We start from the raw sequence: 24,888 nt of genomic DNA, 5'->3' as shown, positions 1-24,888 counted from the left end.
TTTTTCTGCTAGAAGTCTAGGGCTTTAAGCATACGATTAATTTAAAACTGGTTCTAACAAGTTTCCATCGACTTCTTTCCCATGTCTTCCACGTTGGTCTATCTTCCCAGGAGCTGCTAAGCTCTATGCCTACTGGATTGTGGTGAACTTCCGTGAGGCCTACAACATGTTTGCTGTCAATGGGATCCTTTTTAACCACGAGAGCCCGAGGAGAGGTGAGTGAAAAGCAAGACGTGCATTCAGGAGAAGTGAAGAAGATTAAACCATGTGCTACATACACAGCTCCAGATCAAAAGATAGTATGGAAATTGTAATCATGAATGAATGAATGAATTTACAAATTCCCTGATATACTTTAACCTTTATTTAATTTCAAACCATGTAAACCCAAGATATTTCATGTTTTGCTTTTTCAAGTTAATTTCAATATTACAACCCATTCCAACTAAAGTAACAGTGAGGCAATTTAAGGTTAGCATTGATTCAAAAAGGATAATAGTATAATTTAAAACATGCAACACAAAGACACGATTATCATCATGATTTAGTGCAAAAGCAGCATACATGAAAGGCTGAGTCTTTGAGGACTTTGGATTGTCTTGTACATGAAATCTGCAAATAAACTTGCCTTGCTCTTGAAATACTGGAAAGAATTTGGATATTTTTTTCCCCACTACAGATCATAATAAGTTATTTAAGGAATCTGGTGGATTTTTAGTGCATAGAAGAGGCAAGGAAACAATCTTCAAGAGCTAATATACCACATGGGCAATTAATACTGTTGATCTTGTACAGATGAATCAGTGTTCTCAAACTTTTATGGAAGAAATAGATGTTGTGTGTTTAAGAACAAAGATAAAAAAAAAAGAGCATACAAAGCCAGACTTTGTGACGGTACAGGATTTTGTCAGTGGCCTTGTCAAGAAAACTCACTGAAATGTTTACTGAAATGTTAAACATTTAGAAAGATGTGGCGACAGTGACTCTGTACTGTTGAACCCCCTAAGACATGTTTGCAGGACAAAAGGAACAGGGTTGGCAGAGGTAAGGGAAAAATCCTTTTTTTCTATGTAGTTTCCATACTACATACATAATACATACATTTTTTTTCTTATGAGAGGTTGTGAGAGGTAAAATGACTTATCAAAACTAACTTGAACTTATAAAAACATGAAATGATAACTATCTAAAAATGTTGTCTAGCCACTTGCATTCCTATTCCTATTTAGCAAAAATCCATTTTCTTTTTTTTTTTGTAAGCGAGGTTCCTTTGTAACACAGAGGAATCTTAAACTCCAAAGAGGATTAGTAGATGAGCCCAATTTTTCTTAAATTTTGTATCATTAAAGAGAGTGATCTAAGATTTGTGTAAGACTAAACAAATTAGGGGATAATCTATCTCATCATTCAGTCTTTTGGAAGATAATATTCCAAATGTAAAAACCTGAATGTCACTTAGCTACTGAAAAAACCCACAACAAAGCATTAAAACAGATGTTGAACCATTGTTTGGTTGTTTAAAAATATTCAATTACATGCTCTGTATAAAGTCATATTCATTCACGGGTGGAGCCAAGCTCCTCATAACTACTCTTACATACTCTGACACACAGTGCGTGGGTTGTGGTCACATTTTTAATATGTGCTCTGAGCCCTGAGGGTCGCAGGCGCTGGTTTAACCCGATTTACACACCAACGCGACTCGAAATTAATACCACATGAGTGCAGCCCCAGCACTGTGCCCAGGTCAGCTGCTCAGGTGTTTATGATTTATCCCCTAATGAAGGCCCTGGCCACGACCCCGGCCTAGGTCAAGGGTCATCCAGTAAACCATAATGGGTTACCACAGATAGATAGGTGTGGGAACTGGTGTAGGTTACTGCCAGTTCAGCAAAGATGCTGCGCTAACCTCTGAGGTTGTGTAATGCAGAATTAGTTGACACAGTCAAACTGAGAATGGTGTGAGGAGAAAGAATGATGAATAAAAGAAAATTTGTTTATTATAGTCGTCAACGCTGAAGATTTTCTGTCTGTTTTGAAAAGGTGGTCAGAACATTTTTACCTTTTCTGGCATTTTTATGGACTTAAATGAAGTCATTGATCCTAATCCTGAAGTCTCATAGGTGCACAAACAGGCCTTTTTATGCAAAGAAAAGATTACCTTATATGGGCAAAGCTCATTGTTCCTTTGGCATGATGTCAGCTTTTTTGGTTTTTGGTCAGCTTTCTCATCTCCCACTCTGTCTCTGGTTCTATCTTTCCAATCTTGCCACACACACTCATTTCCCTTCCCTTCCTCTCCCTTGTTTCATTCAGTGTCATTCTCCTCTCTTCTTGCTCCTGTCACGTCTGTTCTCAGAGTTATGGCTGTTGTTGCTCATAAAGCAGGACCGTTGGCCAGTGATGTGGCCAGATGTCCCACGGCTGCCTTGCACAACCCAGCATGGCGCTTGTCTTGGCAGGATTGGCCAGTGTTTACCCGAGCCTCCAGGGCCTGCTATGACCCTGCGGCTGCCTACCTGAGGACTGTGCACTTTGTTTCTCACAGGAGGGCTCTTTAGGGGAGAAATTGGTGCTCTAACCTGCAAAATTAAAAAAAAGAACTCTCCTGGAGTGTTTTTTTTCTTTGTTGGAGTGTAAGGATGTTCTGTAAATCATCCAGTGTGGCTTGCACACTGAACTAACTGGATATTATAAACACTTAATATTGACTAGAAGTTGTAAATGTATATCACAAATGATAATGCAAATCTCTGCATTTTTCCTATTGGTGTAATTAGATAAAAGTCCAACAAAAGGCTGCATGGTCAACAAAATGCACCATATTAGTCCATGGTGTTAACCTGGGGGAGTTATTTCCTCAATGCAGCATCTTATGAATAAATGTATGAATGAAATAAAAATGGAAATTAACTTAAAATGAGATGAACAATGCTTGTAATGGCATTTTTTTCCTCTCCTCGGAAAATAAATAAATGCTTTTAGTACTCATAGTTTTCCTAAAACAAAAGGAGAAAAAGAAGTCAGTTTAAAACTAGAACAGAATATTTTTTTAGACAGACAGACAACTTTAATGAATAAAAAGAAGCCTTTAAAAATCAAACTGTATTAAAAATCAATTAAATAAAAAAAGGCGCATGTTGAGAAAGAAACTGGAGTGACACCCTTTTTCTTTTGTTTACTCCTTTCTTTTGCACCAACCCCTCCTGCCATGCTCACAATTATATGTAAATTCATCAATAAACAAATTTAAAACCAAAGAATATTACTTAATAATCAAGAGGAGCCTTATGTATATAAAGCTCCAATTGTCTAAAAAAAAAAAAAAAAAAACGCTGAAGAAAGAAAATTGAAATAAGTAAAAAAAGAAATCTTTTGTACAATAAAGTCTAAAAACCACTAACATAGATTAAATTAAAATGTAGCTCGTTTTTTTCATTACAAAAAGCCACAAAACGTCAAAGACGCATTCAAAACATTACAGATGACTGGAACAGAAATAATTTATAATCATTCTCCTGCTTTCAGCTACACTTTCACTTCTCTGTCCAGGATTTCATAACCCTGTTCTTACATGTCATCACATCTGTGGCAAAGTATAGTGTACTGCTATGTCTTCTGGCCTTAATAAAGAATTAAATGTGTGATTATTTACGCGCTAACGATGTAAGTTTCATTGAACCTGACTTCACCTCTCCCCCACACTTAAAAAAGCTGTGATGTCATTGTCCTGGGACGTTAGCGTGTGTCTGTGTGCAAGAAACAAATAGATGATTGCTTTTATGAGGGAGTTTTCCCTTTTATTGAAAGTGACCTAACAGTTCCCAGTTATGCAGTGGTGCGTTACAGAAAGACGGTCTGGTGGCTGCTGGGAATAAGGAGAGCGAGTGAAGCTCCCGGAATAGGAATCTGGCTCCTACGGTTCTCAGGATGACTTAATCCTGGCAGGAATGTGCTTCTGGTTTCTCTTAAGTTTCCTGTAAACATGTGAAACTTCAACCAACAAACAGCTGATTTTCACTGTTCTGCAGCAAAGAGTCTGAATCGGACAGTCGCAAAGAAAAAATAAGCTGGTGTAAATCCAGCGTGAGGCAATGTAAACAGAAGCCCAAAATCTGCTGGTTGGTTCACACCACTGCTTGTTCTTTTCTGGTTAGCTTAGCTGTTAGCCATAACAAACATTTCTTCCAGAAACTCTGAAGAGAGGGATTAGCGTTAGCAGCGGTGCTAAATAGACTCCATATTGGTGTGACATATGAGACAGTACTCCAGTCTCTTGGAAAGGGTGTTCAGCAGATTAAATCAGTGCAAATAAGCAGTTCACGTGTTTATTTGGTCATTTTATTCAACAAACGCGAAACACCTGAAAGTCCCCAGAAATCCAATTTTGAAAGTGAAGGATAAAAGCCTGGTTTAATTTATAGTTATTAGCAGTTTGTTGGTCTAAGGCTACAGTAAATCAGCTCAGTAATATGTTTTCTGTGTGTATACACAGTTAATGCTGCTGACCAGCTTCAGTTGTGGGCTTATCCCCCAGTTTATTTGGGAAAGTCCCATCCATCTCTGCTTCCTGAGAGCTCTGTGGTTCACACTCGGCAGTACAAAATAATATACTGTTATGTCAGGAGAGAGGAGCAGTTAGCATTAGGGAAGTTAGAATAGCACTGCCAAAGTCAATGCTGCCCCTTAAAACACACACATACAACAGCTGAGCCTCCACATGCCTCGGCTTCAACTTTCTGCTTTTGTTGAGATTAAACCCAAAAGGTCAGATCGTATGATAGATTTGCAACAGGATATGTTTTCTGTGTATTGGAAAGGTTATTTTCAAAGGAATCTTCAGATGGGAATGACTCGGTCAGCGGACGTCAAGGGGATTTGCCGCTATCCAGCAAGAGGGAATCCAATGCAATGGAAGCACTTTTTTTGTTTTTTAGTATTTTGTTTGGTGTTGATGAGAAAGGGCTGAGTGAGCGCAGCCTAAACATCAGCTGAACTATGTCCAGGTGAAGAGCGGAGTCTAAAGCCTCAAAGTGAAGCTGACGACGGAGTCCTCTCCTCTTTTCATGCCTTTGTGTCAAGACGCAGCGACTACATGAGCCTCAGAAATGGCACCTGCTTATTGAGGTTTTGTTCTTTACTCATCTCCTTCTGCCCTGAAATCAGTGTTTGTTGTCTCAGGTCGCCACGGTAACCAAGTATCTTGATGACTGAGTGCTCATTTTCAGAGGTGTAATTGCACAACAGGTCGAGGACACCATGTAGCGTCTCTCAAGCATATTCAACTTTGCAGGAGAGCAACCAAAGCTACACCCAGGCACCATCCCAACTTTTTTGTAATTCAGGGGAAACTCTCGGTTCTGCAATAAGGAGGTGGTGCTGTAGGCCAAAGTACACCATGTAACATCTACTCCTTACACTTTCTCCACACCTTTTTGGACTTTTTGCCCTCCACCCACATTATTTTTTCTTTACCTTTTTTTTCAGTGACGTTCCTGGACTTTGCCTTTTACTTCACAAGCCTCCAGCTGGCTTCCAGCTCTCCTTGCATCACATTTGTTTCTCTCTGTACCCTCCCTGTCAGTTGAGTCAGCCCAGAGTGAGCGCAGCACTCTGTCAGGTGTGAATAGACGCTGTGTTGGCGGAGCTGAGCCCGTGACCTGTCTTGGATGTAACACAAATATTCTCTTCGCTGAGCCTCCAAAGATCAGTCAGAATGTGAATTGTGCAATAGCAGTGATGGCAGACACTGACAGGTTTTTGGTTGGGGTGGAATTTGGCCAACCCCCGACCCAGCGAAGATTCCTCCTGCAAAATCACTCAGCCCTCCTGCTAGTTAGGCATTTTCTTCATAACTCTGTGCAGATAAAGAAGATGAGTATGAAATGGTATTCATTAAATTTCGACGCAAACAAGGCTTGAGAGTTGACCTTAATCCTAAAAGGGGAGTAGAGATGGGAATTAAGGGTTACACTTTTCACTTTAATTCTACCATAAAGCCACTCACTCCCCAAGGCCATTTCTCAAAAAACAGAGAAGGATTATGGGATCTGCAGTTCTGGTTGAATTCCAAAACAGGTGTGTAGACCCTCCTGTGTTGAGCTAACCAAAGGGTTTCTATGGCAACACCATGGCAATCAAAATGAGGTTTTTCCTATTTTACATTTTCTACCTTTAAGATGTTGGCCAGTTCAGACAAGCTTGTGACAGAAATGACTCAAAAATCTGGAAATGACTTAGAAAGAGTCTTTGTGTTCAGTTTTTTTTAAGAAAATCCTGAGTCCTATTTTAAGATTATTGCCCATTAAAACAGTCTGGGTTACTAAGCCATTCCACTTCTTTTTTTTTCCCTTCTTCTTATAAAGAAAAGGGAGAACTCTGTAATATCCTGCAAGTCACCATGGCAAAGATTTGCATGGTGATGAAAAACATAGAGCAGGTCTGAAGCTGAAAGAGGAAAATTGGCATAGGAAGGAAGTAGATGTTTTACCTGTACAACTGTAGCATCGAATATCAATGTGATAAATATTTAGCATGATTTTAGATTTAGATTTACTAAGCCTTTCGGTTTTTCCAAGTCTAATGCACCATTCAGCCTTGCAGAAACCACATGATAAATGTTAGAAAGGAAAGATGTGAATAAATCACACTGTGGTTGAGTCTCAGTAAATGCACATAAATACACTCACAGACAGTAGTATAAATGAGTGAGTCAGACATGTTGAGGTCTGGGTGTGTAAGGTCTCGGCCGTCACACAGCTTCATAAGTCACCTTTCTTTAGCAGCGTGGGTCTAACAACATAATCTGTTGAGTAACCAGCCAAAATCTCCCCAAACCCACAGTCCCCTCTCTGACTCCCCCGACCCAAGCCCCCCAGCTGACAGCTTCTGTCCCCATCCTGTCTGGGCCCACATGGCCTGGCTCTGGACGGGAGACATCTCCATACATTTCTCATCACCTTCCTCCTCCTCCTTTTCCTCATTGTGCTTGAGCCCAGCTGTACCAACGAATCCTGTGAGTTGCGCTTTTCCTGTCGCTTCTCCAGGCAGCAAAAAAAAGGAATGGTGGAAAAAAAAGAAGAAACAGCTATGTGAGAAAGAGAGAGAGAAAGAGAGAGTGACTGTCAGTTTCTGGCATGGGTTTTGCTGTCTGCTCAGTTTTCACGGCCCGTGGTTTTATTAGACTTTCCGCCCGGCCGCGGGCAGGGTTAAACGGCCACCGCGGCCCCGTTTGGGCTCAGAACCTCCTGTCAGCTCCTCTCGCAGCTCCCCTCACTCACCTTCACCCCCCTCCCCCTGGCTGTCCTGGAGTGTCGCTGCCAGTAAAGGAAACACATTAACACCCGGGCCAGTAACAGAGCAGGCTTTGTCCGGGGCCGGGCAGGCCCATCCATTAGCCCCACACTCTGGTCCACGCCACACCAATTAAAGAAGGCAGGGAGCAGAGCCACTCCAAACAGAGGTGTGAGCTTTACAAGGAGACTACAGGTGTGCTCCAGGGGAAATAATGGACTTTATTACTGATTGGTGTACCGTGCTACACGTGTTCCTCTGACACCTTTTTAAGAGCCAAACCGGCTTTGCAGAGTTTTGACAACCTGCGTTTAACCTGCAAACTGGAGTTTTTCTTGGACGTTGGATCAAATCAAGCCTCTGCCTTCCAGTTTACTGTAGGCCCCAACGTGGGTTTCTTGTTACACTGCCTTGCCTCACTAGATCATAACATATGCTTAATAAATGGCTGCCCTTAATCAATATTTAATTTTAATGTAATCTTTTAATTACATCATTTCTCAGTTTTAAACAAATCAAAACAGTCTGTCAGGAATTCCCAGACATCGAAGAGACGGTCTGATATTGTTTGATGAATATTTAAATCTACATTAATATGAAACAAAGTAAGCAAAATAAAATTAATTGCTATCGATTGATTGCTGGAGTATTTTTTCAAACATGGTAGATTAAAAGAGGAGTACAGAAACATTAAAGTTTGAAATGACAACTACAGTATTTTGTGAAATTGTTTAACATTATCAAAAACCAGAGTTTTTGCTCTTGGCTTGATAAGTGACTGAAACAATTTTTAACTGGGGCACTCTGTTTAGGTAACAATTCAATGCAACCCACTAAAAAAGTAAATAGCACAGATACAGTGAAACATGTTCAATAGAAAATTCCCTGCAAACCATTTTAAACCCTATATTTACCTAAAAGTAGTACCAAGATTATATGTTAAATGTTAAGATAATTGAAAATTATTATGCACAAAGATGTGTAATGCAGCACTGTTTTATTATATTATATATGAGATAAAAAAACATTTTTAATGCCATTAACATAAATTAAGTTCACCGACATGTCCAAATTATTCCTCATGGGATTTTAGTTATTTAGATATTCGGTTTTGAGTTTTTTTAGTGGAAGATTTACTTGGTTTTCTTTCTATCAGTGTAGATCACTATTGAAACTACTGTTCCATATTATTAAGCAGGTCGTAGTTTCCATGCAGTCTTGGGAAAAGATTAATCTTTCTGCAGATTAAAAGCATGAAATAGTACAATGCCTTGTGAAAGGATTGAAAACATTGGTCATTTCATGAAAACGTAAGTGAGATCATTGTGCTGTTAAAAATCTCTGTGTGATTCAGAGAGCAAACAGGTTCTTTTAGATCAGGCATGTCAAACTGGTCCAGCAAAGGGCCGTGTGGCTGCAGGTTTTTGTTCCAGCCAGCCAAGAGCACACAGTTTGACCAATCAGCTGTCTGAAGACTGAGATCAGTTGATTGAATCAGTCAAATCTGGTGTGCTGCTGCTTGGTTGGAACAAAAACCTGCAGCCACACGGCCCTTTGCTGGACCAGTTTGACATGCCTGTTTTAGATAATATCAAGGAAAGTCTCTGTCAGGTCAGTACTTTGTATTACGATGTAAGAAATCACTGATGAGCAGCAAGTATTTGAAGCTGCTGAATACTACAGATGCTCTGGGTATAAAGGGAAAAAAAACTCAGGGTGTGACCACCATCATCCTCTAATCTCAAATGAGAACCTGTGGAGCGTCCTTAAAATCAATCAATCAGTCTTTATTTATAAAGCAATTTTTCATACAAAGAAATGCAACACAAAGTGATTTACATTAAAAACATTAAAAAAACAAAACAAAGCAAAAAAAAAACTGTCTTCACCCATCATTACGCCAGACCATAAACCCACAAGTTACACATACACAACATATGCACACACACACATAAACACACGGCCACATATATACATAAAATGAGAAGAAGCGCTCACCAACCGCATTAAGGAAAGTAAACACTGGAAGTTTATATATATGGTATATATATATATATAATATCATTTGTACTGATTATATAAGAGAAATGATCTAAAACAGCATATGCATAATAACATGGAACACAGTCTACATCAGTTAGTGGTTCCACCCTTTTTTATACACCAAAAATGGTATTTCTTAATATCAGTCCTGCTTACAAAATTGCACAATTACTTACAAGATACCGCAGATCAGGCCTTACAGAGGGGATAAATATTTCATGACCATGCAGATTTATTTGCAGGATGATGAACACCTGTTTGGATGCGTTAGGCTACTAAGAGCTGTTCCATTGTCACAGGCGTCCATCAGCCGATGCCTCTCATGAGTTGTGAATGCAAAGAATCAAGTTTCCATAAACATCTGAAAAGAAATCAGCCAAGATTTAATTCTATGGCTGGTCTTCATGAAACCATCGGTGTAATAGACCGCACCCAATTAGGAGATTGAGGATGTACCTTGGCCCCCTGTTTAACAACAACACTTACATTTTCCTCGTCTCTGTCTGCGTCTGCATGCACCCCTTCAGTTTCATGACCTTTTGTAGACATTATTTGGTATTTACATATTAGTTACAACTGGCATTTCCTTTCACCTTCAGAGGAGATTGGCATTCATCAATATAAGAGCAAAGATGTTTAGAGATCTCTTAAAGGTCCCATATTATGCAAAATTCACTTTCTAAAGGTTTCTAACAGTCATGTGCCCTCATAGCTTGTGTATGAGGCCCAAAAATGAAAACAAAATTTCTCCTTTCCCGCTGTTCTTTTTAGCGAATGTGTACTCAAACGAGTGAGTCTAAGATCTTTCCCTTTGTGACCTCACAAAGGGAAATAACCACTGCCCCCAGTAGTGGATACTGTCATTGACTCGCCCCCCCCCCCGTTAGCTGAGATTGCCTAAAATCACAGAGCAGGCGCCAGTGAATGTCGGATCCTCTCTTTTTAGTAAAAGTAGAAACTAGAAACTACCTTCCTCCATCTCCAAACACTTACTGGACAATCTAGTTAAAAGAAGAGGTGATCCAAATGATAAAATAATGGCTTAATTTCAATAAAATCTAGAGTATTAATGGCCTACAAGTTTGTTCATAAAATTATATAAAGATTATGCAACAACTTTCACCTGGAAAAGCCTGCTATCTGCTCTGTTGCTTCATTACTGTCAAATAAAGCTAAACTGTCTCATGTATACGTCTGTTGTACTTTTGAAAGTTATGGGGCTTTGAAGGAAGACAGAATATTAATAGTTCAAGAAGCAGATACTTAGATGCTTAAGAGTACTTTATGCCCGTCTGACAGGTCAAAGTCCATTAACACTGAATCATCCAGCTCACATAATGTGAGTTGACAGCATTCTTTCATTACCCATTGTGTGTGTGTAGCTGTATGAGGAGTACCAAACCCTGTGATGAAATAGGAACCTGTCTAGCTGATACGGATGAGAGCAAAACTGACAGTCTTGTATGTGTCAGCAGCAGATGAATAATTGCTGGTTAACATTCGACTACAGTTTGCAGGAGTGCTGGTATCTGCCAGAACAGATGACCTGCCAGGTTAGAGAACGGCCCTGAGGCCAGATTACATGATCATGCAAAGACAGGATAGGTCTGATATCGGGGGGTTTCCACTGGCAATTTATCTACACTTTGTGGACATGTGGCATTTCTAAATATCTTTGTCAAAAAATATTAACTGAAAGACTTGATAACAAATTTGAAAATTAATACAAAAACTTCAAAACTGCACAGACCTGTTTTTAAACTTAATTAAAATTCATCTCAATGTGGTGACAAAGAAGCGTTGACATAGGGGGGGCCATGTGACCCAAAACCAACACGGAACATGCTGTATTTTCTTAAACAAGCGTGCCTAACCTTCCCAGGTCTGTTTCTGCTCAGCCTGCCCAGGGCTCTCGCTTTGCTATGAAATAATTACAACAAATTTGGTGCACGCGCATGATTGGGTACATGGGATTTTCCTGTGTCTAAATGGAGGCTCTGCTCCGTGTCAGAGGAACAGTGATACAGTGTGGAGCCAGAACTGTGCTGTTATAGCCAGGCTGAATGCAGAATTAAATGGCAAGATTCAGTTTGAGTAAAAAGAAAAAAAAGAGAAAAAAAAAAAAAAAAAAGGCCATATAGGAGCTCTTGAGAGGTTTCACAGAGGTTACTGGAAGGTTGTGGGAGATTTATGTACAGTGGAGATGTTGCACAAGCTAAAAATAGACAACACTTTGATGTGAACTTCAAGATATCCTTTGAAATGATATTCTCACATCATCACATAGCTTCTATTTAGCTATTTTTGAGCATCAGACGATGTGAACTCCTCAAGCTCTAATACAATGTTTCAACTTAGACGGCGGCGTTATTAAACATGACACCCTAATGCTTAGTGTCCCACTAAAACCCACAGTGTCCCACTGAAACACCCCAATCATCTTTAACCACACAGAAATAGTCATTAGAAGCTCATTTGTGTTCCCACAGATAGTATCGCCACGTGTGCCGGCTCAGATGAGGAGTACCACAGGGCGATCTGGCACATGTCAGTGTGGTGATTCTGGACTGGACACTGCACCAGCAGAAACATGGTGGTCCTGTTTGGTTGCCGTTTCTCCATGGAACATCCCTGTTGCTTTTTTTTTGTTGACGGGCAGATGGTTTGAGATTTACGTTGGCATCCAGCCCAGATTTGACACCAAAATGGGGAATTAGAAAGGAAAATGAAAGAGGAGGATTCTAAAAAGGTCTTGTGGCTGTAATGTGAGGTGGTAACGAATTGATTTGACTCAGGGTTACATTTCAGGTTTCTTTAGTTGGCTGAAATGGGCTTGGAACATAAGTGGGGGTTTGGAAAGCTGTCTGTATTTGTGTGTGCATGTGTGGGGAGTATCAAGTTGGTCTAAGCCGTCATCTCTGACAATGAGGCCTTAATTTCCCTTATCTGCTCATTTCTCAGTTTCTTCTGTTTGTGTCTGTTGGAGCGGGCTGGACCTCTGTTTCATTTATGTTCTGCACGAACAGTAATTGAATTTCGAAGATGCCAACAAAGCAGTTTATTTAGTTTATTTTTCTTTTGCATTTGTGTTTTAGGTTCAAACTTCGTGACGCGTAAGATCAGCCGTTCTGTGGCGAAGATTCACCTGGGCCAGCTGGAGAGCTTCAGCCTCGGCAACCTGGACTCCAAAAGGGACTGGGGCCATGCCAAAGACTATGTGGAGGTAAAACACACACATCCCAGAGAAATCCACACAAACTAATCGCACAGTGCTTCAAAGTCGAACAGGGTTCAGATGTGCACATACCATTAACGGGGCATGTTTTCCCAGATCATTTGAGGCCGTAATATGTGATCTGCATGAAGCCTTCTATGATTCTCTGCCAAAAGAGAAACAGAGATAGAGAAAGAGAAGGGCAGCGGGAGGAGTGGGAGAGGGCTGCATGCTGTGAGGCCACAGACTGCACTCTGGTTTCCCACAACTCACCCATGTCCCAGATCCCCCCCAGGCCCCCATTGCCATCCCCCAAACTGCTGCAAAAGACAGACGGATATTAAGAGAACACCGCGTCCCAGGGACGATGACAGAAATACTGTGTTTGTGTTAAAATGATGGTGCCAGCAGCAAGCAGAGAAAGGAGTGGGGAGATGAAACGAAGAGTGGGCTCCCCCCACCCCTCCAGTGTATGTGTGCATAGGAAAGCATACATTCCTATGTGTGCGTTGAAGTTTGTGATAGGTTAAAGTTGGAACACGTGTGTATTGCTGTTGAGATGAAAGACTCGACGGGTTGCCATGTCTGACAGCAGACCGCTCACAGCGGACTTTGTTATTATTAGGAGGTGATGGTGGTGCAGGTAGCAGGGGTTACTCTTTGAGATGGGAGTGGGGGTGACGAGGTTATGGTTGGAGCCTCAGTTTAACGGCGGACCGCAGTGTGGGGTCACGCCGTCAGAGCGGGGTTGTGCTGCGGTGGTGGTTCATGCTGTTAAGGAGGGGCACTGAGGCATTAGAGGTGGCAGCAAAACATCAGTCACTGTATGATTACTGGAAAACAGTCGATCAGTCATTTCTGATATGTCAACACAGAATCATTTTTATCTCCTGCGGTGAGCAGTCTGACTTGAGTTAAGACTAGTGAAACTCTAGCTTGAAAGATTAGTTTTTAAAAGAAGAAACTGATTGCATTTGGTAGATGTGCAAATGGTTCCTCATTCATTGCTTGTGCCTGTCAGGTGAGTAGGTGGTCTTTCAGTGTGACCCTGGTCTGATTTGTTCTCGTAAGTGACCCAGATGACCTTTAAATGTGGTCCTCTTCTGAATTTGGTGCGGTCTACAAGTGATCAGATTATCCAGGATACATGTTGGCATCAGGTCTAAACAGACCCAGGGTTGCTTTTAAAGTCAATGAAATAGAAACCAAAGTGAGAGACCTGGCCTCAATGTGGAACTTTAGTGAATAACTTGAATTTGTGTTTATCTTTATAATCTCTTTGCTACTGTATTATTATAAACCATTTACTAACAACGTTAAAATACAAAATGTTTTCTGTCCCACATGGCTTCAACTATATAGAGCTGATATTTTTTTTTGCCTCTAGCTTTGATGCTACATTGATGAAAAACATTGATCTAAATTTGAAAGGAAAGTTTACAGAAAAGAACAGCAGCTTCCAGAACTTGCGGCTTTCCCTGTTTAGCAGCTTTATATATAGATCCAGAGTGGTTCTTGTTCTTGTGCAAGTAAAATGCTAGTTGTTGGGTCTCACTGAGCAAGTTTCTTCATCTTATGTTATTCTGACTGACTGGTTGTGTAAGTACAGCCTCCTGTTGCATGAGTGTGTACGCGCATTTGTCTGTCCATGGGCGCGCTGGCTTGAGATGCACCAGATTTCCTGTGAGAACTGCTGACATTCCAGTTCTGGTGAATCGGGCACCTCCTGTCTCGGAAAGGCAGATTTTTTTGAGAAGCCAAACAGAAGCTGGAGGTGCAGAGGGGAACTCTGGTGGGGGGCGGGGGGGTTGAAAGGAGAAGGGAAACAGACGTGTGTTTGTGGGTCACTTTTACATTATGCATAAGTGAACCGTCTCTCTAGCTGAAAGTTCACCCACCCAGCAGACCATCAAAGCCTGGGACCGTCACCGGGACCCCCCTCTTTTTTTTTTTCCCTGTCTTGCTTTGAAATACTCAGCCTCCGAGCACCAGCACTGTGTTTCCATGGCAAAGCCGAACAACTGGCAATTTGTAAACAGAACCATGTGTGTCTGCTTTAGGCTGACAACTGCTTTTCCTCCCTCTCCGTCTCCCTCTCGTCACCCCACCCAGGACAGGGAAATTGCTTGTAATTGGCTGTGGATGGATTGCGGGTGGCAGGAGGGGCGTGCTGTGTGTCTGCTCTAACAACGTCTGAAGGCGTGCGGTGGCTGGGCATCGTCTCAGCTGGGTATCGGGTGTCTGTCCCAGACCTGGGGCTGCCCAGCTACTCTCAATGGAACCCTTTATTATTATTGTATCATGAAGTAGATGTTCCTAGCTGAACGCTTTAGTATAAAACCGACAGATATAATCATTTAAATCCACCTGATCTCGTTTTCCGTAAACCGGTTAATCTTTGGAATTTCATAATTTTATGACTGTTTAAAGCAAAGTATATTTCTGACTCTAAGCAGGCCGGGAAGGAAAGGAAACCCACAGCAATCACTCACAAAATGATTTAGATGAGCGTATGAGGATGAAGCAGTGAGCCCTCCTCCATGCTCAGCATCTGCCCCCATCCTGATTTGGCCCATGGTTGGTACAGCTGTTTGGAACCCCTACCACCACCTACATCTCCTCCCCCTCTGGCAGCAGAGAGCCATTTCCTGTGCTGAGAAGAAGTTTGGCTGAGAGGGGGCAGGAGCTGAAGTCAGCTTGGTGGTCTTGGCTCTTTCCCTCCTTTCTAGCTCCCTCCTACTTCACTTTCACGCCGTCATTTTGTCTGTTTCCTTTCTCATTTTTATGATTTTTACTCTCCATATCACTTCTACCTTTTAACCTCTTACTATTTTGAGGCTTTGTATTCTTTGAGAAGCTGCATCAAACCAAACTGTTGCTACTTCTTGTCAGACACTTGTCAGTAGTTTCCATCCATTCACCACGTCCCTCTCGTTGTTGCCTGACTCGGAGCTGGCGTTGCTGTTCTCGCTGCAGTGGAATCGAAACAGTTGCCAGTTGAGATGGTGGTTGACCTGCCGATTGCCAACAACTTCCTGCTCTTGTCTTGTTTGAATATTAATCTTTTAAATATGATCATCTGTGAAATTCTGGTTTGTCTTAGGTATGCTGTTACAGTGTCAAGTTGTGTGTGTGTGTGTGTGTGTGTGTAGTTGCTGTCTGAATCCCTGCATTGTGTGGAGGCAGTGAGATGGCGGTACACCCCACAGGTGTCAGTTTCCACCTCGTTTATTTGCCTTTTTTTTTTTTTAGCCGCAGCTGCCTCTCTGTACAGTAATGGGTACAGATGAGGCTAATTAACCAATCAGGGTGCAGATCAGGGCCAATCCCAGATGATTGATGAGACTGGTGGTCCATTCACCAGCAGTTGTTTTCATACAGTAAGAAAGACATTTGCATTCACATACTGACCTTTTTGCTCACTCGACATCATCTGATGTTTTGTAGCCATGTTAGACTTGATGGATACCCAAATGGGTTCATGTATAGATGAGATGATGTGTGTGGTGCATGTTTGCACATGTTTATGTGAGTGAATTTCACTCAAGTGACTATAGCCATGGAGATTGTAGGTACTTAGACCTTGCAAAATCACCATATTATTTTATTAAACTGTTGTATTTCCACAGAGGCTTCTAGGAGAGGTTTTAAAGCATCCACTCAGATAAAGTTCATGAATAAAAGCCACCTAATCTATTAGAATTGCCATTTGATTGACTGGTTCTGATCAACTTCATAAACCAGATGTATCTGCAATTGCTGGACTTAAGGTCTGTTTACAGTGTGGTTGGTTTAGCTAGGCAGTACTGGTAGAAAGTTTGGTTTCTCATAACTGGCTGCTGTAGCTGTTAAATGCATGGATTATGTCACAGAGGGCGCTGTTGCCTTGTTTCACTGTTTGAAGAGATTGGGTCAAAATTTAAACGCCTGCCTGGACCTTTACAGCCGGGATTCAGGGAGCTGATAAATACCTTTGCCTTCTCTATAAGGTTTTAATAAACACAGCTGGAGTGGTAAAGAGCTAAAATGGGAGCTAATGGGGCTGAAGAGAGGGAGTGTTAGGTTTCATCACCAAAACCTCCAGACTACAACGACTAGTTCCCAACCCCTAACCCCTGCTGCCACAGCACACCCACATCTACACAAGTGTGGATCATTCAGAGGGATCGGGACAGTGACAGAAGCTGCTGTCATGTTGACATACCATCCCACACAGCAGGATGAGTAAATGACAGCAGCTGTGTGTGTGCACGTGTATGTGTGCATGTTTTAGGATGTTAATTGCAGGTGAAATTTGACCCAGAGTCCGAGCAGCAGCTCAGTCAACGGGGTTTGCCCCCTCCGGCTCAGGGCAATAAAACTTCATCAATCCCTCAGCAACCTCTACATGCATGAGCACATGTGTGTACATATACACGGGGCTTATTTTAGCTATATGTACCTCTACACAGGATGATGACTCAATAAACTGGAAACTTTATTCTTTATAATGGAGTCTGGTGTGGATATATAATCCCAGGTTGCTCCCAAAATAACCTCTGAAATCTAACAAATCAAAAGCGGCCTATCTAGGGACTGCTCTAAAACTGTTGGTTTTATGCACAAATTCAGAACTGTATAATACAATTAATCTTTATCTTTATATAATAAGGGTGAGTAGACTTTATCTAGATCCAAAACTTTTACATTATTTTTGTTTTCAACAAAGGTTACCATTTGGCCAGACCATACTGACCTTGGTTATATACTTTGAGATACTCTTGCATAAAACAAACAAAAACATATATTAAAAAACAAAATGTAAAATGTCCTTTTATTTAAGTGGGGCTGTATGAAGTCCCGATGAGTAGTCAGTGTCTTGCATGCAGCAGACATCAGTCATTGCACTCTGACTTCGGAGAATCAGTAAAGAATTATGAAGGTGACACCATCTAGCTGGTGTACACACCTGGACATGAGTTTTTATCACGTTTGCATCAGACAAATGCATACACCACCACCATTCTGCAGGTTAGATACTCCAGTGCACCTAATTTTAATGAAAAGGATCCGCAGCTTGTTGTTGAATTCTGCACAATGAGCCATTAATTTGGGTGAGATGTGTTAAAGCAGGGACACATGTAAAAGTCTGCAGGACAGTAGCCCTAAAGAGCCAGAGCTGAATGTCTGTGAGGTACAGCATGGCTGCTCGATATACGCTCTTACTCAAGATGATTACATGACACTAAAAAAAAAACAAAACAAAGAAGTGCCATGGTATGACCAAAAACAAACTTTTAAATGCATTTGAATGTTTTAATCTGTTCAGAATTGTATGAAACAGAAGCTCCTAAAAATGGGCAAATACACCCAGACAATACACTCAGACAGACTAAATGGGCCTCCAAAGTTCCATGTTTTTGCTTCTTTATTTAAACAGTGTGATGCTGCTCTCGTTAGCATATCCTTTCAGAAATTGCTACTGAATTTCAGCTCAAGACTACAAATTAACTTGTAGTCACATGAAACATTTTTAGTTTTGTCATACTCAAAAAGATATTCTGATTTTTATGAACAAAGCACCATCTGACCAACAAAAAACATCATTCAGCTGGCTTATTGAAACCATATGTTCAGTGAATTTAGCTGTACTTACATGTATAATGATCTCCCACCCAGAAGCACAGAAGCACCAGTCTTGAATGAGATCTCACACAGTCCACAGCACTGTGGTGTCAGACATAGTTGTCTGTAACTCCATCACCAGTTAAATGTCCACATGAGCTTGAATCTCAGCTCTACTAAACTGCACATGTAGCCAAACTGACTGATCTGAAGGTCTCATTGCAAAACACAGAAATAAGAGTGAAAATGTCTGAAAAATCTAGAAAAGCACAAAGCCAAAAAGGATAGTTTTAAGTCCTCCAAAAAGGGAAAAGTGTTTCAGGCACCATTTATGATATGGAGGCATATTTGGGGACTGATTCTGATTTGTAAAAGCTTGATTAATGACTTTTTAGCAATCCAGTTTGAGTATTCAACTACATTTTTCATTCAGATTTTATTTCCATTAGTCAAAATTTCCTTAAATTCCACAAATGTTGATAAAGCCCAGGGATTTTTCAGCCAAATGTAATAAAAGCTTTGCTCATGGAGATGCGAAGATGCAAGTTAGACCTGGAGAAACGCTAAGGGAGTAAATGTAGGATGTGAGAAATGATGATAGGAATAATGAATTGAGTGAAAGACTTAAAATAGACCTCTGGGGAGGTTCTCTTGCCCCATCTGAGTCCACATCGTAAATCACTGAAAATAGGACGAATATTTACTGTGGCATTGTACCAGAGAGACAGAAACAGAGGTGCGGTGGGAGTCGTTGAGAAGTGAAATGTTGAAAATGTTCATGATGGAGATTATTAAGCAGGAAGATAAATGGAGGATGGTTGTGTAAAACTGACTGCCCCCTGTTGCTATAACAATAGAAGAGATAACAGATGATCATGATGGCACAGATTCTCACAGACCTGAAAAGTAAGTAAGTAGAAAACATCCGCTGAAGAGGATGACCTCTGCAGTGTACATCACAGTCTAGTTTAGAATTAATTTTCAGTATTTTAATGGTTAGTTCCAGTTTATGGGTGTGTCTTCAGGGCTTTTAACCCCACTTAAAGTTTCATTATTAGTCAGTGCTTATAACACACTTTTAATTCATGTCTGAGCCTGAATCGAGGCTGAATAAGGAGGCGCCGCCTAAACTGGAAATAAGACAATACATGGACACATTAGAGAAGCAAAGAATCATAGATCACTTGATGATTGAGAGGTTTCTGTTGACTTATTTTATAGAAACATCTTGATTCAGGAGGCTTACGATTGTTTCATCAGTGTATTTTCTCTGGAGAAATAACCGTGACTGATATTTCTTGTCTCTGGGCATTTTGAGATCATCTTCCCTTATTTCACCACAGCTTGACCATTGCTTTTATTAGGTCCACTTAGCTAGTATGGGTTTAAACCCCTTTTTTCCTTCATTCCTGTCTTATTTCTTTGTGGCATAGATTCAACAACTTCCTGGAAACATTCCTCAGAGATTTTGCTCCATATTGACATGATAGCATGACACAGCATCCACCACATCCTAAAGTTGCTCTGTTGGATTGAGATCTGGTGAGTGTGGAGGCCATTGAACTTATTACTGCATTATGCTGGAAGTAGCCATCAGAAGATACTACACTGTGATCTTAAAGGGATAGACATGGACAGCAACAGTTCTCAGGTAGGCTGTTGTGGTTAAATGATGTTCAGATGGTGCAAAGAGGCCCAAAAGAGCTGAAATAGAGACTCATCAGACCAGCAACGTTGGTGAGTGTGTGTGAATTGTAGCCTCAGTTTCCTGTTCTTAGCTGACAGGAGGCACCCGGTGTGGTCTTCAGCTGCTGTAGCCCATCTGCTTTAAGGTTGGATGTGTTGTGTGTTCAGAGATGCTGTTCTGCAGACCTTGGTAGGAACCAGTGCTTATTTGACTTCCTGCGTCTTTTTTATAATCTCCAAACAGTCTGCCCATTCTCATCTGACCTCTGACATCATAAGAAATTTTGGTCCAGAAAACTGCTGCTCACTGGACATTTTCTCTTCTTCAGACCATTCTCTGTAAACCGTAGAGATGGTTGTGTGTGAAAATCACAGTAAATACTCAGATCAACAACCATGCCACATTCAGTCACTTAAATCCCCGTTCTTCCTCATTCTGATGTTCAGTTTGACCATCTGTACTTGTCTAAATACACTTAACTAATTCCGTGTGATTGTCTGATTAGCTTATTGTGTATACAAGCAACTGAACAGGCATTCCTAATGATGTGGCAAATGAGTGTATAGCAATTATATTGTTGTGTGTTTCCATGTGGAAAAATGGGGTCAATCTTCAAAAATGTGACATTATGCACAGAAAAAAGTTAAACTCCACAATATCAAAGTCATCTCAGATGTCACAGGTAAAGCTATACTGAGAGATGGTCATCACACAGCAGATCTTATTAACATTAACTTGACAAATGTATCTGCTTGAGATTAAACAGAACATGAAAAACCTCATTAGCTGCAGTTGTGCAGAATCAAACGCTCCACAACAGCTTTGACAAAGGACTTTCATCTCCAGCTACAGAAGGAGGCAGTGATGATTATAAATTCAGACTCAAGTAATTACTTCGTGGGGTTGGGGTTACTTAACTAACTAAACTGAACTAAATAAAGCTGGAGCATTTCTAGGTTATAAACACCTTTTGGGGAAGTTGTACTATAGGCTACATGTAACGCAGCTGAATGGAGTCATACTGTGATTTTTTTCTGTCTGAAGGGGTCAAAGCATCCACATTTTGCTTGAATTTGACCTTTAGATCAAACAGCTGTCTGTCCAGCTGGATATCCTTGATGACTCTGGTATGATGATTGTGTCCTTGAATGTTGCAAGTTTTCCTTATGGTCCTTATAATTAAGGACCATAAGAAAAACACCACTGAGCTTTCGTGGTATACTCTACAACATTTAGTACTTTTTTCTGTGTTTGTGTGTGTTCACATGTGTGCTGCAGCAGCTGGCTATCTCTCTTAGAGTGACAGGCTTAAGCTGTCCCCCTGCTGGGTTGAGGATGAAAGCAGATGCTCAGCTCCTTCTTCTCCCGCTCTGTTTTTCTCTCTTTTGTCTCCGTCGCCTTGTGTAACCAGAATCCTCAGCTTTCATATGGAGCCTGCTGGATAGTTTGCACCCTGTAGTCCTGCAGAAAGCAGAAAACACATAAACAGACTGAATGGCATCTTCAATGGCTTCCTTTGAAAAGTGTAACTTTTCCTTTAAAAAATGAATAAAAATTAATTCATGCTGAAACTGAAGCCACCATGAAACTGCATTTTTCTCAATTTCAACCAGGAAACAACGGTTGGGAACATTAAATGTCAGTGTGACGTCAGAGATTCGTCTTGCACTCCAGTGCTGGATTTCAACAGGTTTGGCAGATGACAGCTTTGTGGCTGGAGTGACATCCCCCACACATGTAAAAGAGAAATACAGTAAACCCCCCACCTGGAAAGATGGAACAGAGCAGGAGTAAGGGGGGAGGAGGGGGAGCGTAGAGCAGGAAATAATGGATAAGCTGACATCTCCAGAGGGGGTAACTGGTGGGGAGCCCTGCTGAGAGTTTAACAGGGCAAGACAGGAGGGCAGGAGTCAGCTGGCAGGGGTGAGAAAAAGAGAGTGAGATAAGACAGAACTTCATATCCAAATATATCAACCTGTAGATTCTTTGGCTTTAATCTGTTTTTTCTTATTTTATGACAAAGTTGTTCTGCACCTGTGATTGGAGATGTTGCTGACCTTTAGTGCATTTCTCTCTGCCTATTGAAGGTAGACAATTCGTGCCAAAACGTCTGGTAACTAAAACAGATGTTATTTCATTTAATGTGCATCTATATGCAGAATGCAGACGTTTGTATCATTCATTCAGCAAATAATTTTCAGTTATTCCCTTTTTCTCTTGTCTTTCTATTTGATTCTTTAGCAAAATGTTTTTGATTGTTTTTATATTTCTGATCCAGTCTTTAAAAGTCTAATTTTACTAATGCACAGAGCTTGATTATAATCATGTAAATCCACAGTTAATGTCTGATTTCATATCTATTCTTAATGATACTGATAAACTTTACTGAATATGTCTGAGCTGCACTTTTTAGAAAGAGCAGCATCCCTGAGTCCACAGCTGGCCTGTGAAATGAAGACCCTCCTGTTCGTGCTGCACAAGTGTGAGAGGCACATGAATGCAGTAATCCCTCACAGGACGTTAACCCACATACGTGTGTTTGAATCTTGTCATACAGAAATGCTGAGTGTCATGAAGTGGCTTTTTAAGGAGTATCATGATGATGCAGTGAGTGAAATGAGGCCTTCACTGCCCCAGCATTCAGGGCTAATGGAGCTGAGGGATGTTTAGTAGTTTGAGGGCAAGGGGTGGGTGGGGGGGTCATCTTGTTTTAATTGTCTGAGGAGTCTGGCCGACTCTTTGGGTCTGGAATGTGTGTGACCTCCTCTCTCACTCCTTCGCACTCCCTCGTTCTCTGTGTGTCTTCTTGGTGTCAGACGGTCGAGCGACTCGTGGGAAGATTCTCCATCCAGATTGTAGAAATTGAGCCAAATATCACAAGAGCTCAGTCACACTATCAGCTCTTTTTTTTCTCTCACAGTTTTCTGTCTGCTTTTCTCTCCATTTGCATTCTTGTCTGACTGACCCATTTGATATTTCTTTTTTTTTTTTTTTTTTTTCTGTGCATGCTGCTGTGTTTGTGTTCAAATAGAACTATAAAAGCTAAATTCATGTTTACTCAGGAGCATCAGTGTTTGACCTTTGAGCATATATGGAACAGTGTTGGTGTGTAACATCCTGGCACTTTGTTAGGACCTGTTTGTATCACAATAATGCATAGGTTAGCATTTTTGTTTTTTACATGTCATTAAAAGGGTTTGGTGAAAGGCTTGACCTAAACCTAACAGAGTTTTTCTCTTCAACCAACCACAAGGTCTATTTGGAGTCATGGTAAAGAGAACACTTGTGAGAACTGTTAAAATGTGTAATCGGTAATGAAAAAACATTCAGGCTTACCTAAAAAAGAAAGCAAATACTCTCAGGATGAATATGAATATCTCTTTGAAAGGGTGAGCTGTGTCTCTAAAACTCTTATCAGATCATAGGACAATATGGGAATCTCTGCAAAGGTCAGCTCTGATAAAGCCGAACAAAATTAGAGGTTTTAGTACAAACAGTTCAGGTGAGGACTCCAAATGTGTTTTTTTGGCAAAGATTGGCACCATCTGTTCTTAAAGTCCTCCAATTGGGGGACCCCAGGTTTTAAAATACATACAAACATACAAAGTCCCTCACGGGCATCTTGTTATATGTGAGAGACTTCCCAGACTTTGCTGTGTAGTAAATACGCTGAGCTGGTCAAATCTTTCTGCAAATAAGAACAATATCAGTTTTCACATTGACATGTGTCTGTACATTATATTGTTTATTTATTTATTTATTTATTTGTTTGTTTGTTTTGTTTTGTTTTTTATTTTTAAATCTTGTGCAACTGATGCACTCATGCTGCAGAACTGCCAGCGTTTAAGAACTGCTTGCATCAGGACCTGGAAGCAGGATAACAGCCACTAGTAAAAATCTTTGTCTAATATATTTAAAAAGTAGAGCTCATGTGAAGTCAAAGCAGAAGTGTAAGCACATCAGGTTATTTTTCTGAGGATACTTAATGTTTTAATATTGCCTGTCAGCATTATGAATATAAAACACTGATCCAATCTTGGTTTACAGCTTTATAAATGTCATTGTGTGTTTTAGTTTCATTAGCTGGCATTTGTAACCTTATTGGTTCATAAGCAGCAGACAATCAGTGACTCTTTTTAGCAGACTGGTGATGTTAATAAGGTAAACATTGTGATCCATGGAGAAGATGAACTATTCCTCTGCACTGTGGTTCTTTACAAAGTTAAGAACACTTCAGAGGGAAGTACTACATAAAACCTGTGTTGGAACAGGTGTTGTAATTACTCTACTGCGGGGTGACTATCTGGCCTGTGGAAAAGCAAACTGGTTTTTATAAGCTGAACCAGCTTTGAAGTAGTACCAGCACAGGGTTCAAGTTGGCCAAAAATTGATAATAGGAGAGCAAACAAACCTTTTAATTGCCCTCATTGTCAAGCATTCACTATTTTAACTTAATTTAAAATCTCTATCCAATAATAACCACATTTATTTTTCCTGTGCACTTAAAATACCCAGTGGAAGGAATCTTTCCTCTCCAAAAGGCCTGGAAGTTCAACTTCAGTTTTTTGTGTTTGTCATTCTTGAATGATTGCTCCCTATGCATGCACAAAGTGCCTCATTTAACAGCCTGATTGTGGTTTTTGTATGAGCTGAACACAACTGCAGGTACGGGGGTGGGAAGCAAGTTCAGATCCAGGCCCGCTGAGAGCTGCCTGTAGTCTATTGAGCGTGGCAGAGACAGCATCCCCAGCAGTCCACTTCAAACAGCTCTGGTGGCTTAAAGGGAATGGAAACATTTGTTGGGTCACAGCACTGAAAGCTTGTCTCCCCTCTGCGCACAATGCCAAATGGCTTCCTCATGTTGTCTGTTTTTTATTAGACTTACAATAATCCACAGTCACACAGGCTTATATTGATATTAAATCTAGTGATCACCACACAAGCACACACTCGCAGAGATGTTTCATACTTATAGATGTGTGGACATGCACAAACTCACATGAACCACAGAGACAATTTGAAGAACAAGGTCATAGTAATGAAAAAA

General features: G+C 40.8%; 1 protein-coding gene across 2 annotated transcripts in view; it reads left to right on the top strand.

Annotated features, from left to right (window-relative positions):
• gmds (GDP-mannose 4,6-dehydratase) overlaps positions 1–24,888 on the top strand; it is a 202,021-nt gene that overhangs the window by 68,802 nt on the left and 108,331 nt on the right. For both annotated transcript variants that reach the window (XM_042006915.1, XM_042006914.1), the window contains 2 exons: positions 111–215; positions 12,432–12,559. In XM_042006915.1, the coding sequence (XP_041862849.1) occupies positions 111–215; positions 12,432–12,559 (233 nt within the window). The remainder of the gene's footprint in view (positions 1–110; positions 216–12,431; positions 12,560–24,888) is intronic.

The sequence above is a fragment of the Melanotaenia boesemani genome, chromosome 14, assembly GCF_017639745.1.
Source record: "Melanotaenia boesemani isolate fMelBoe1 chromosome 14, fMelBoe1.pri, whole genome shotgun sequence".
NCBI classification, from domain to species: Eukaryota; Metazoa; Chordata; class Actinopteri; order Atheriniformes; family Melanotaeniidae; genus Melanotaenia; species Melanotaenia boesemani.
Note: the sequence above shows the minus strand (reverse complement) of the source record. Positions and strands in the feature narration are given on the sequence as shown.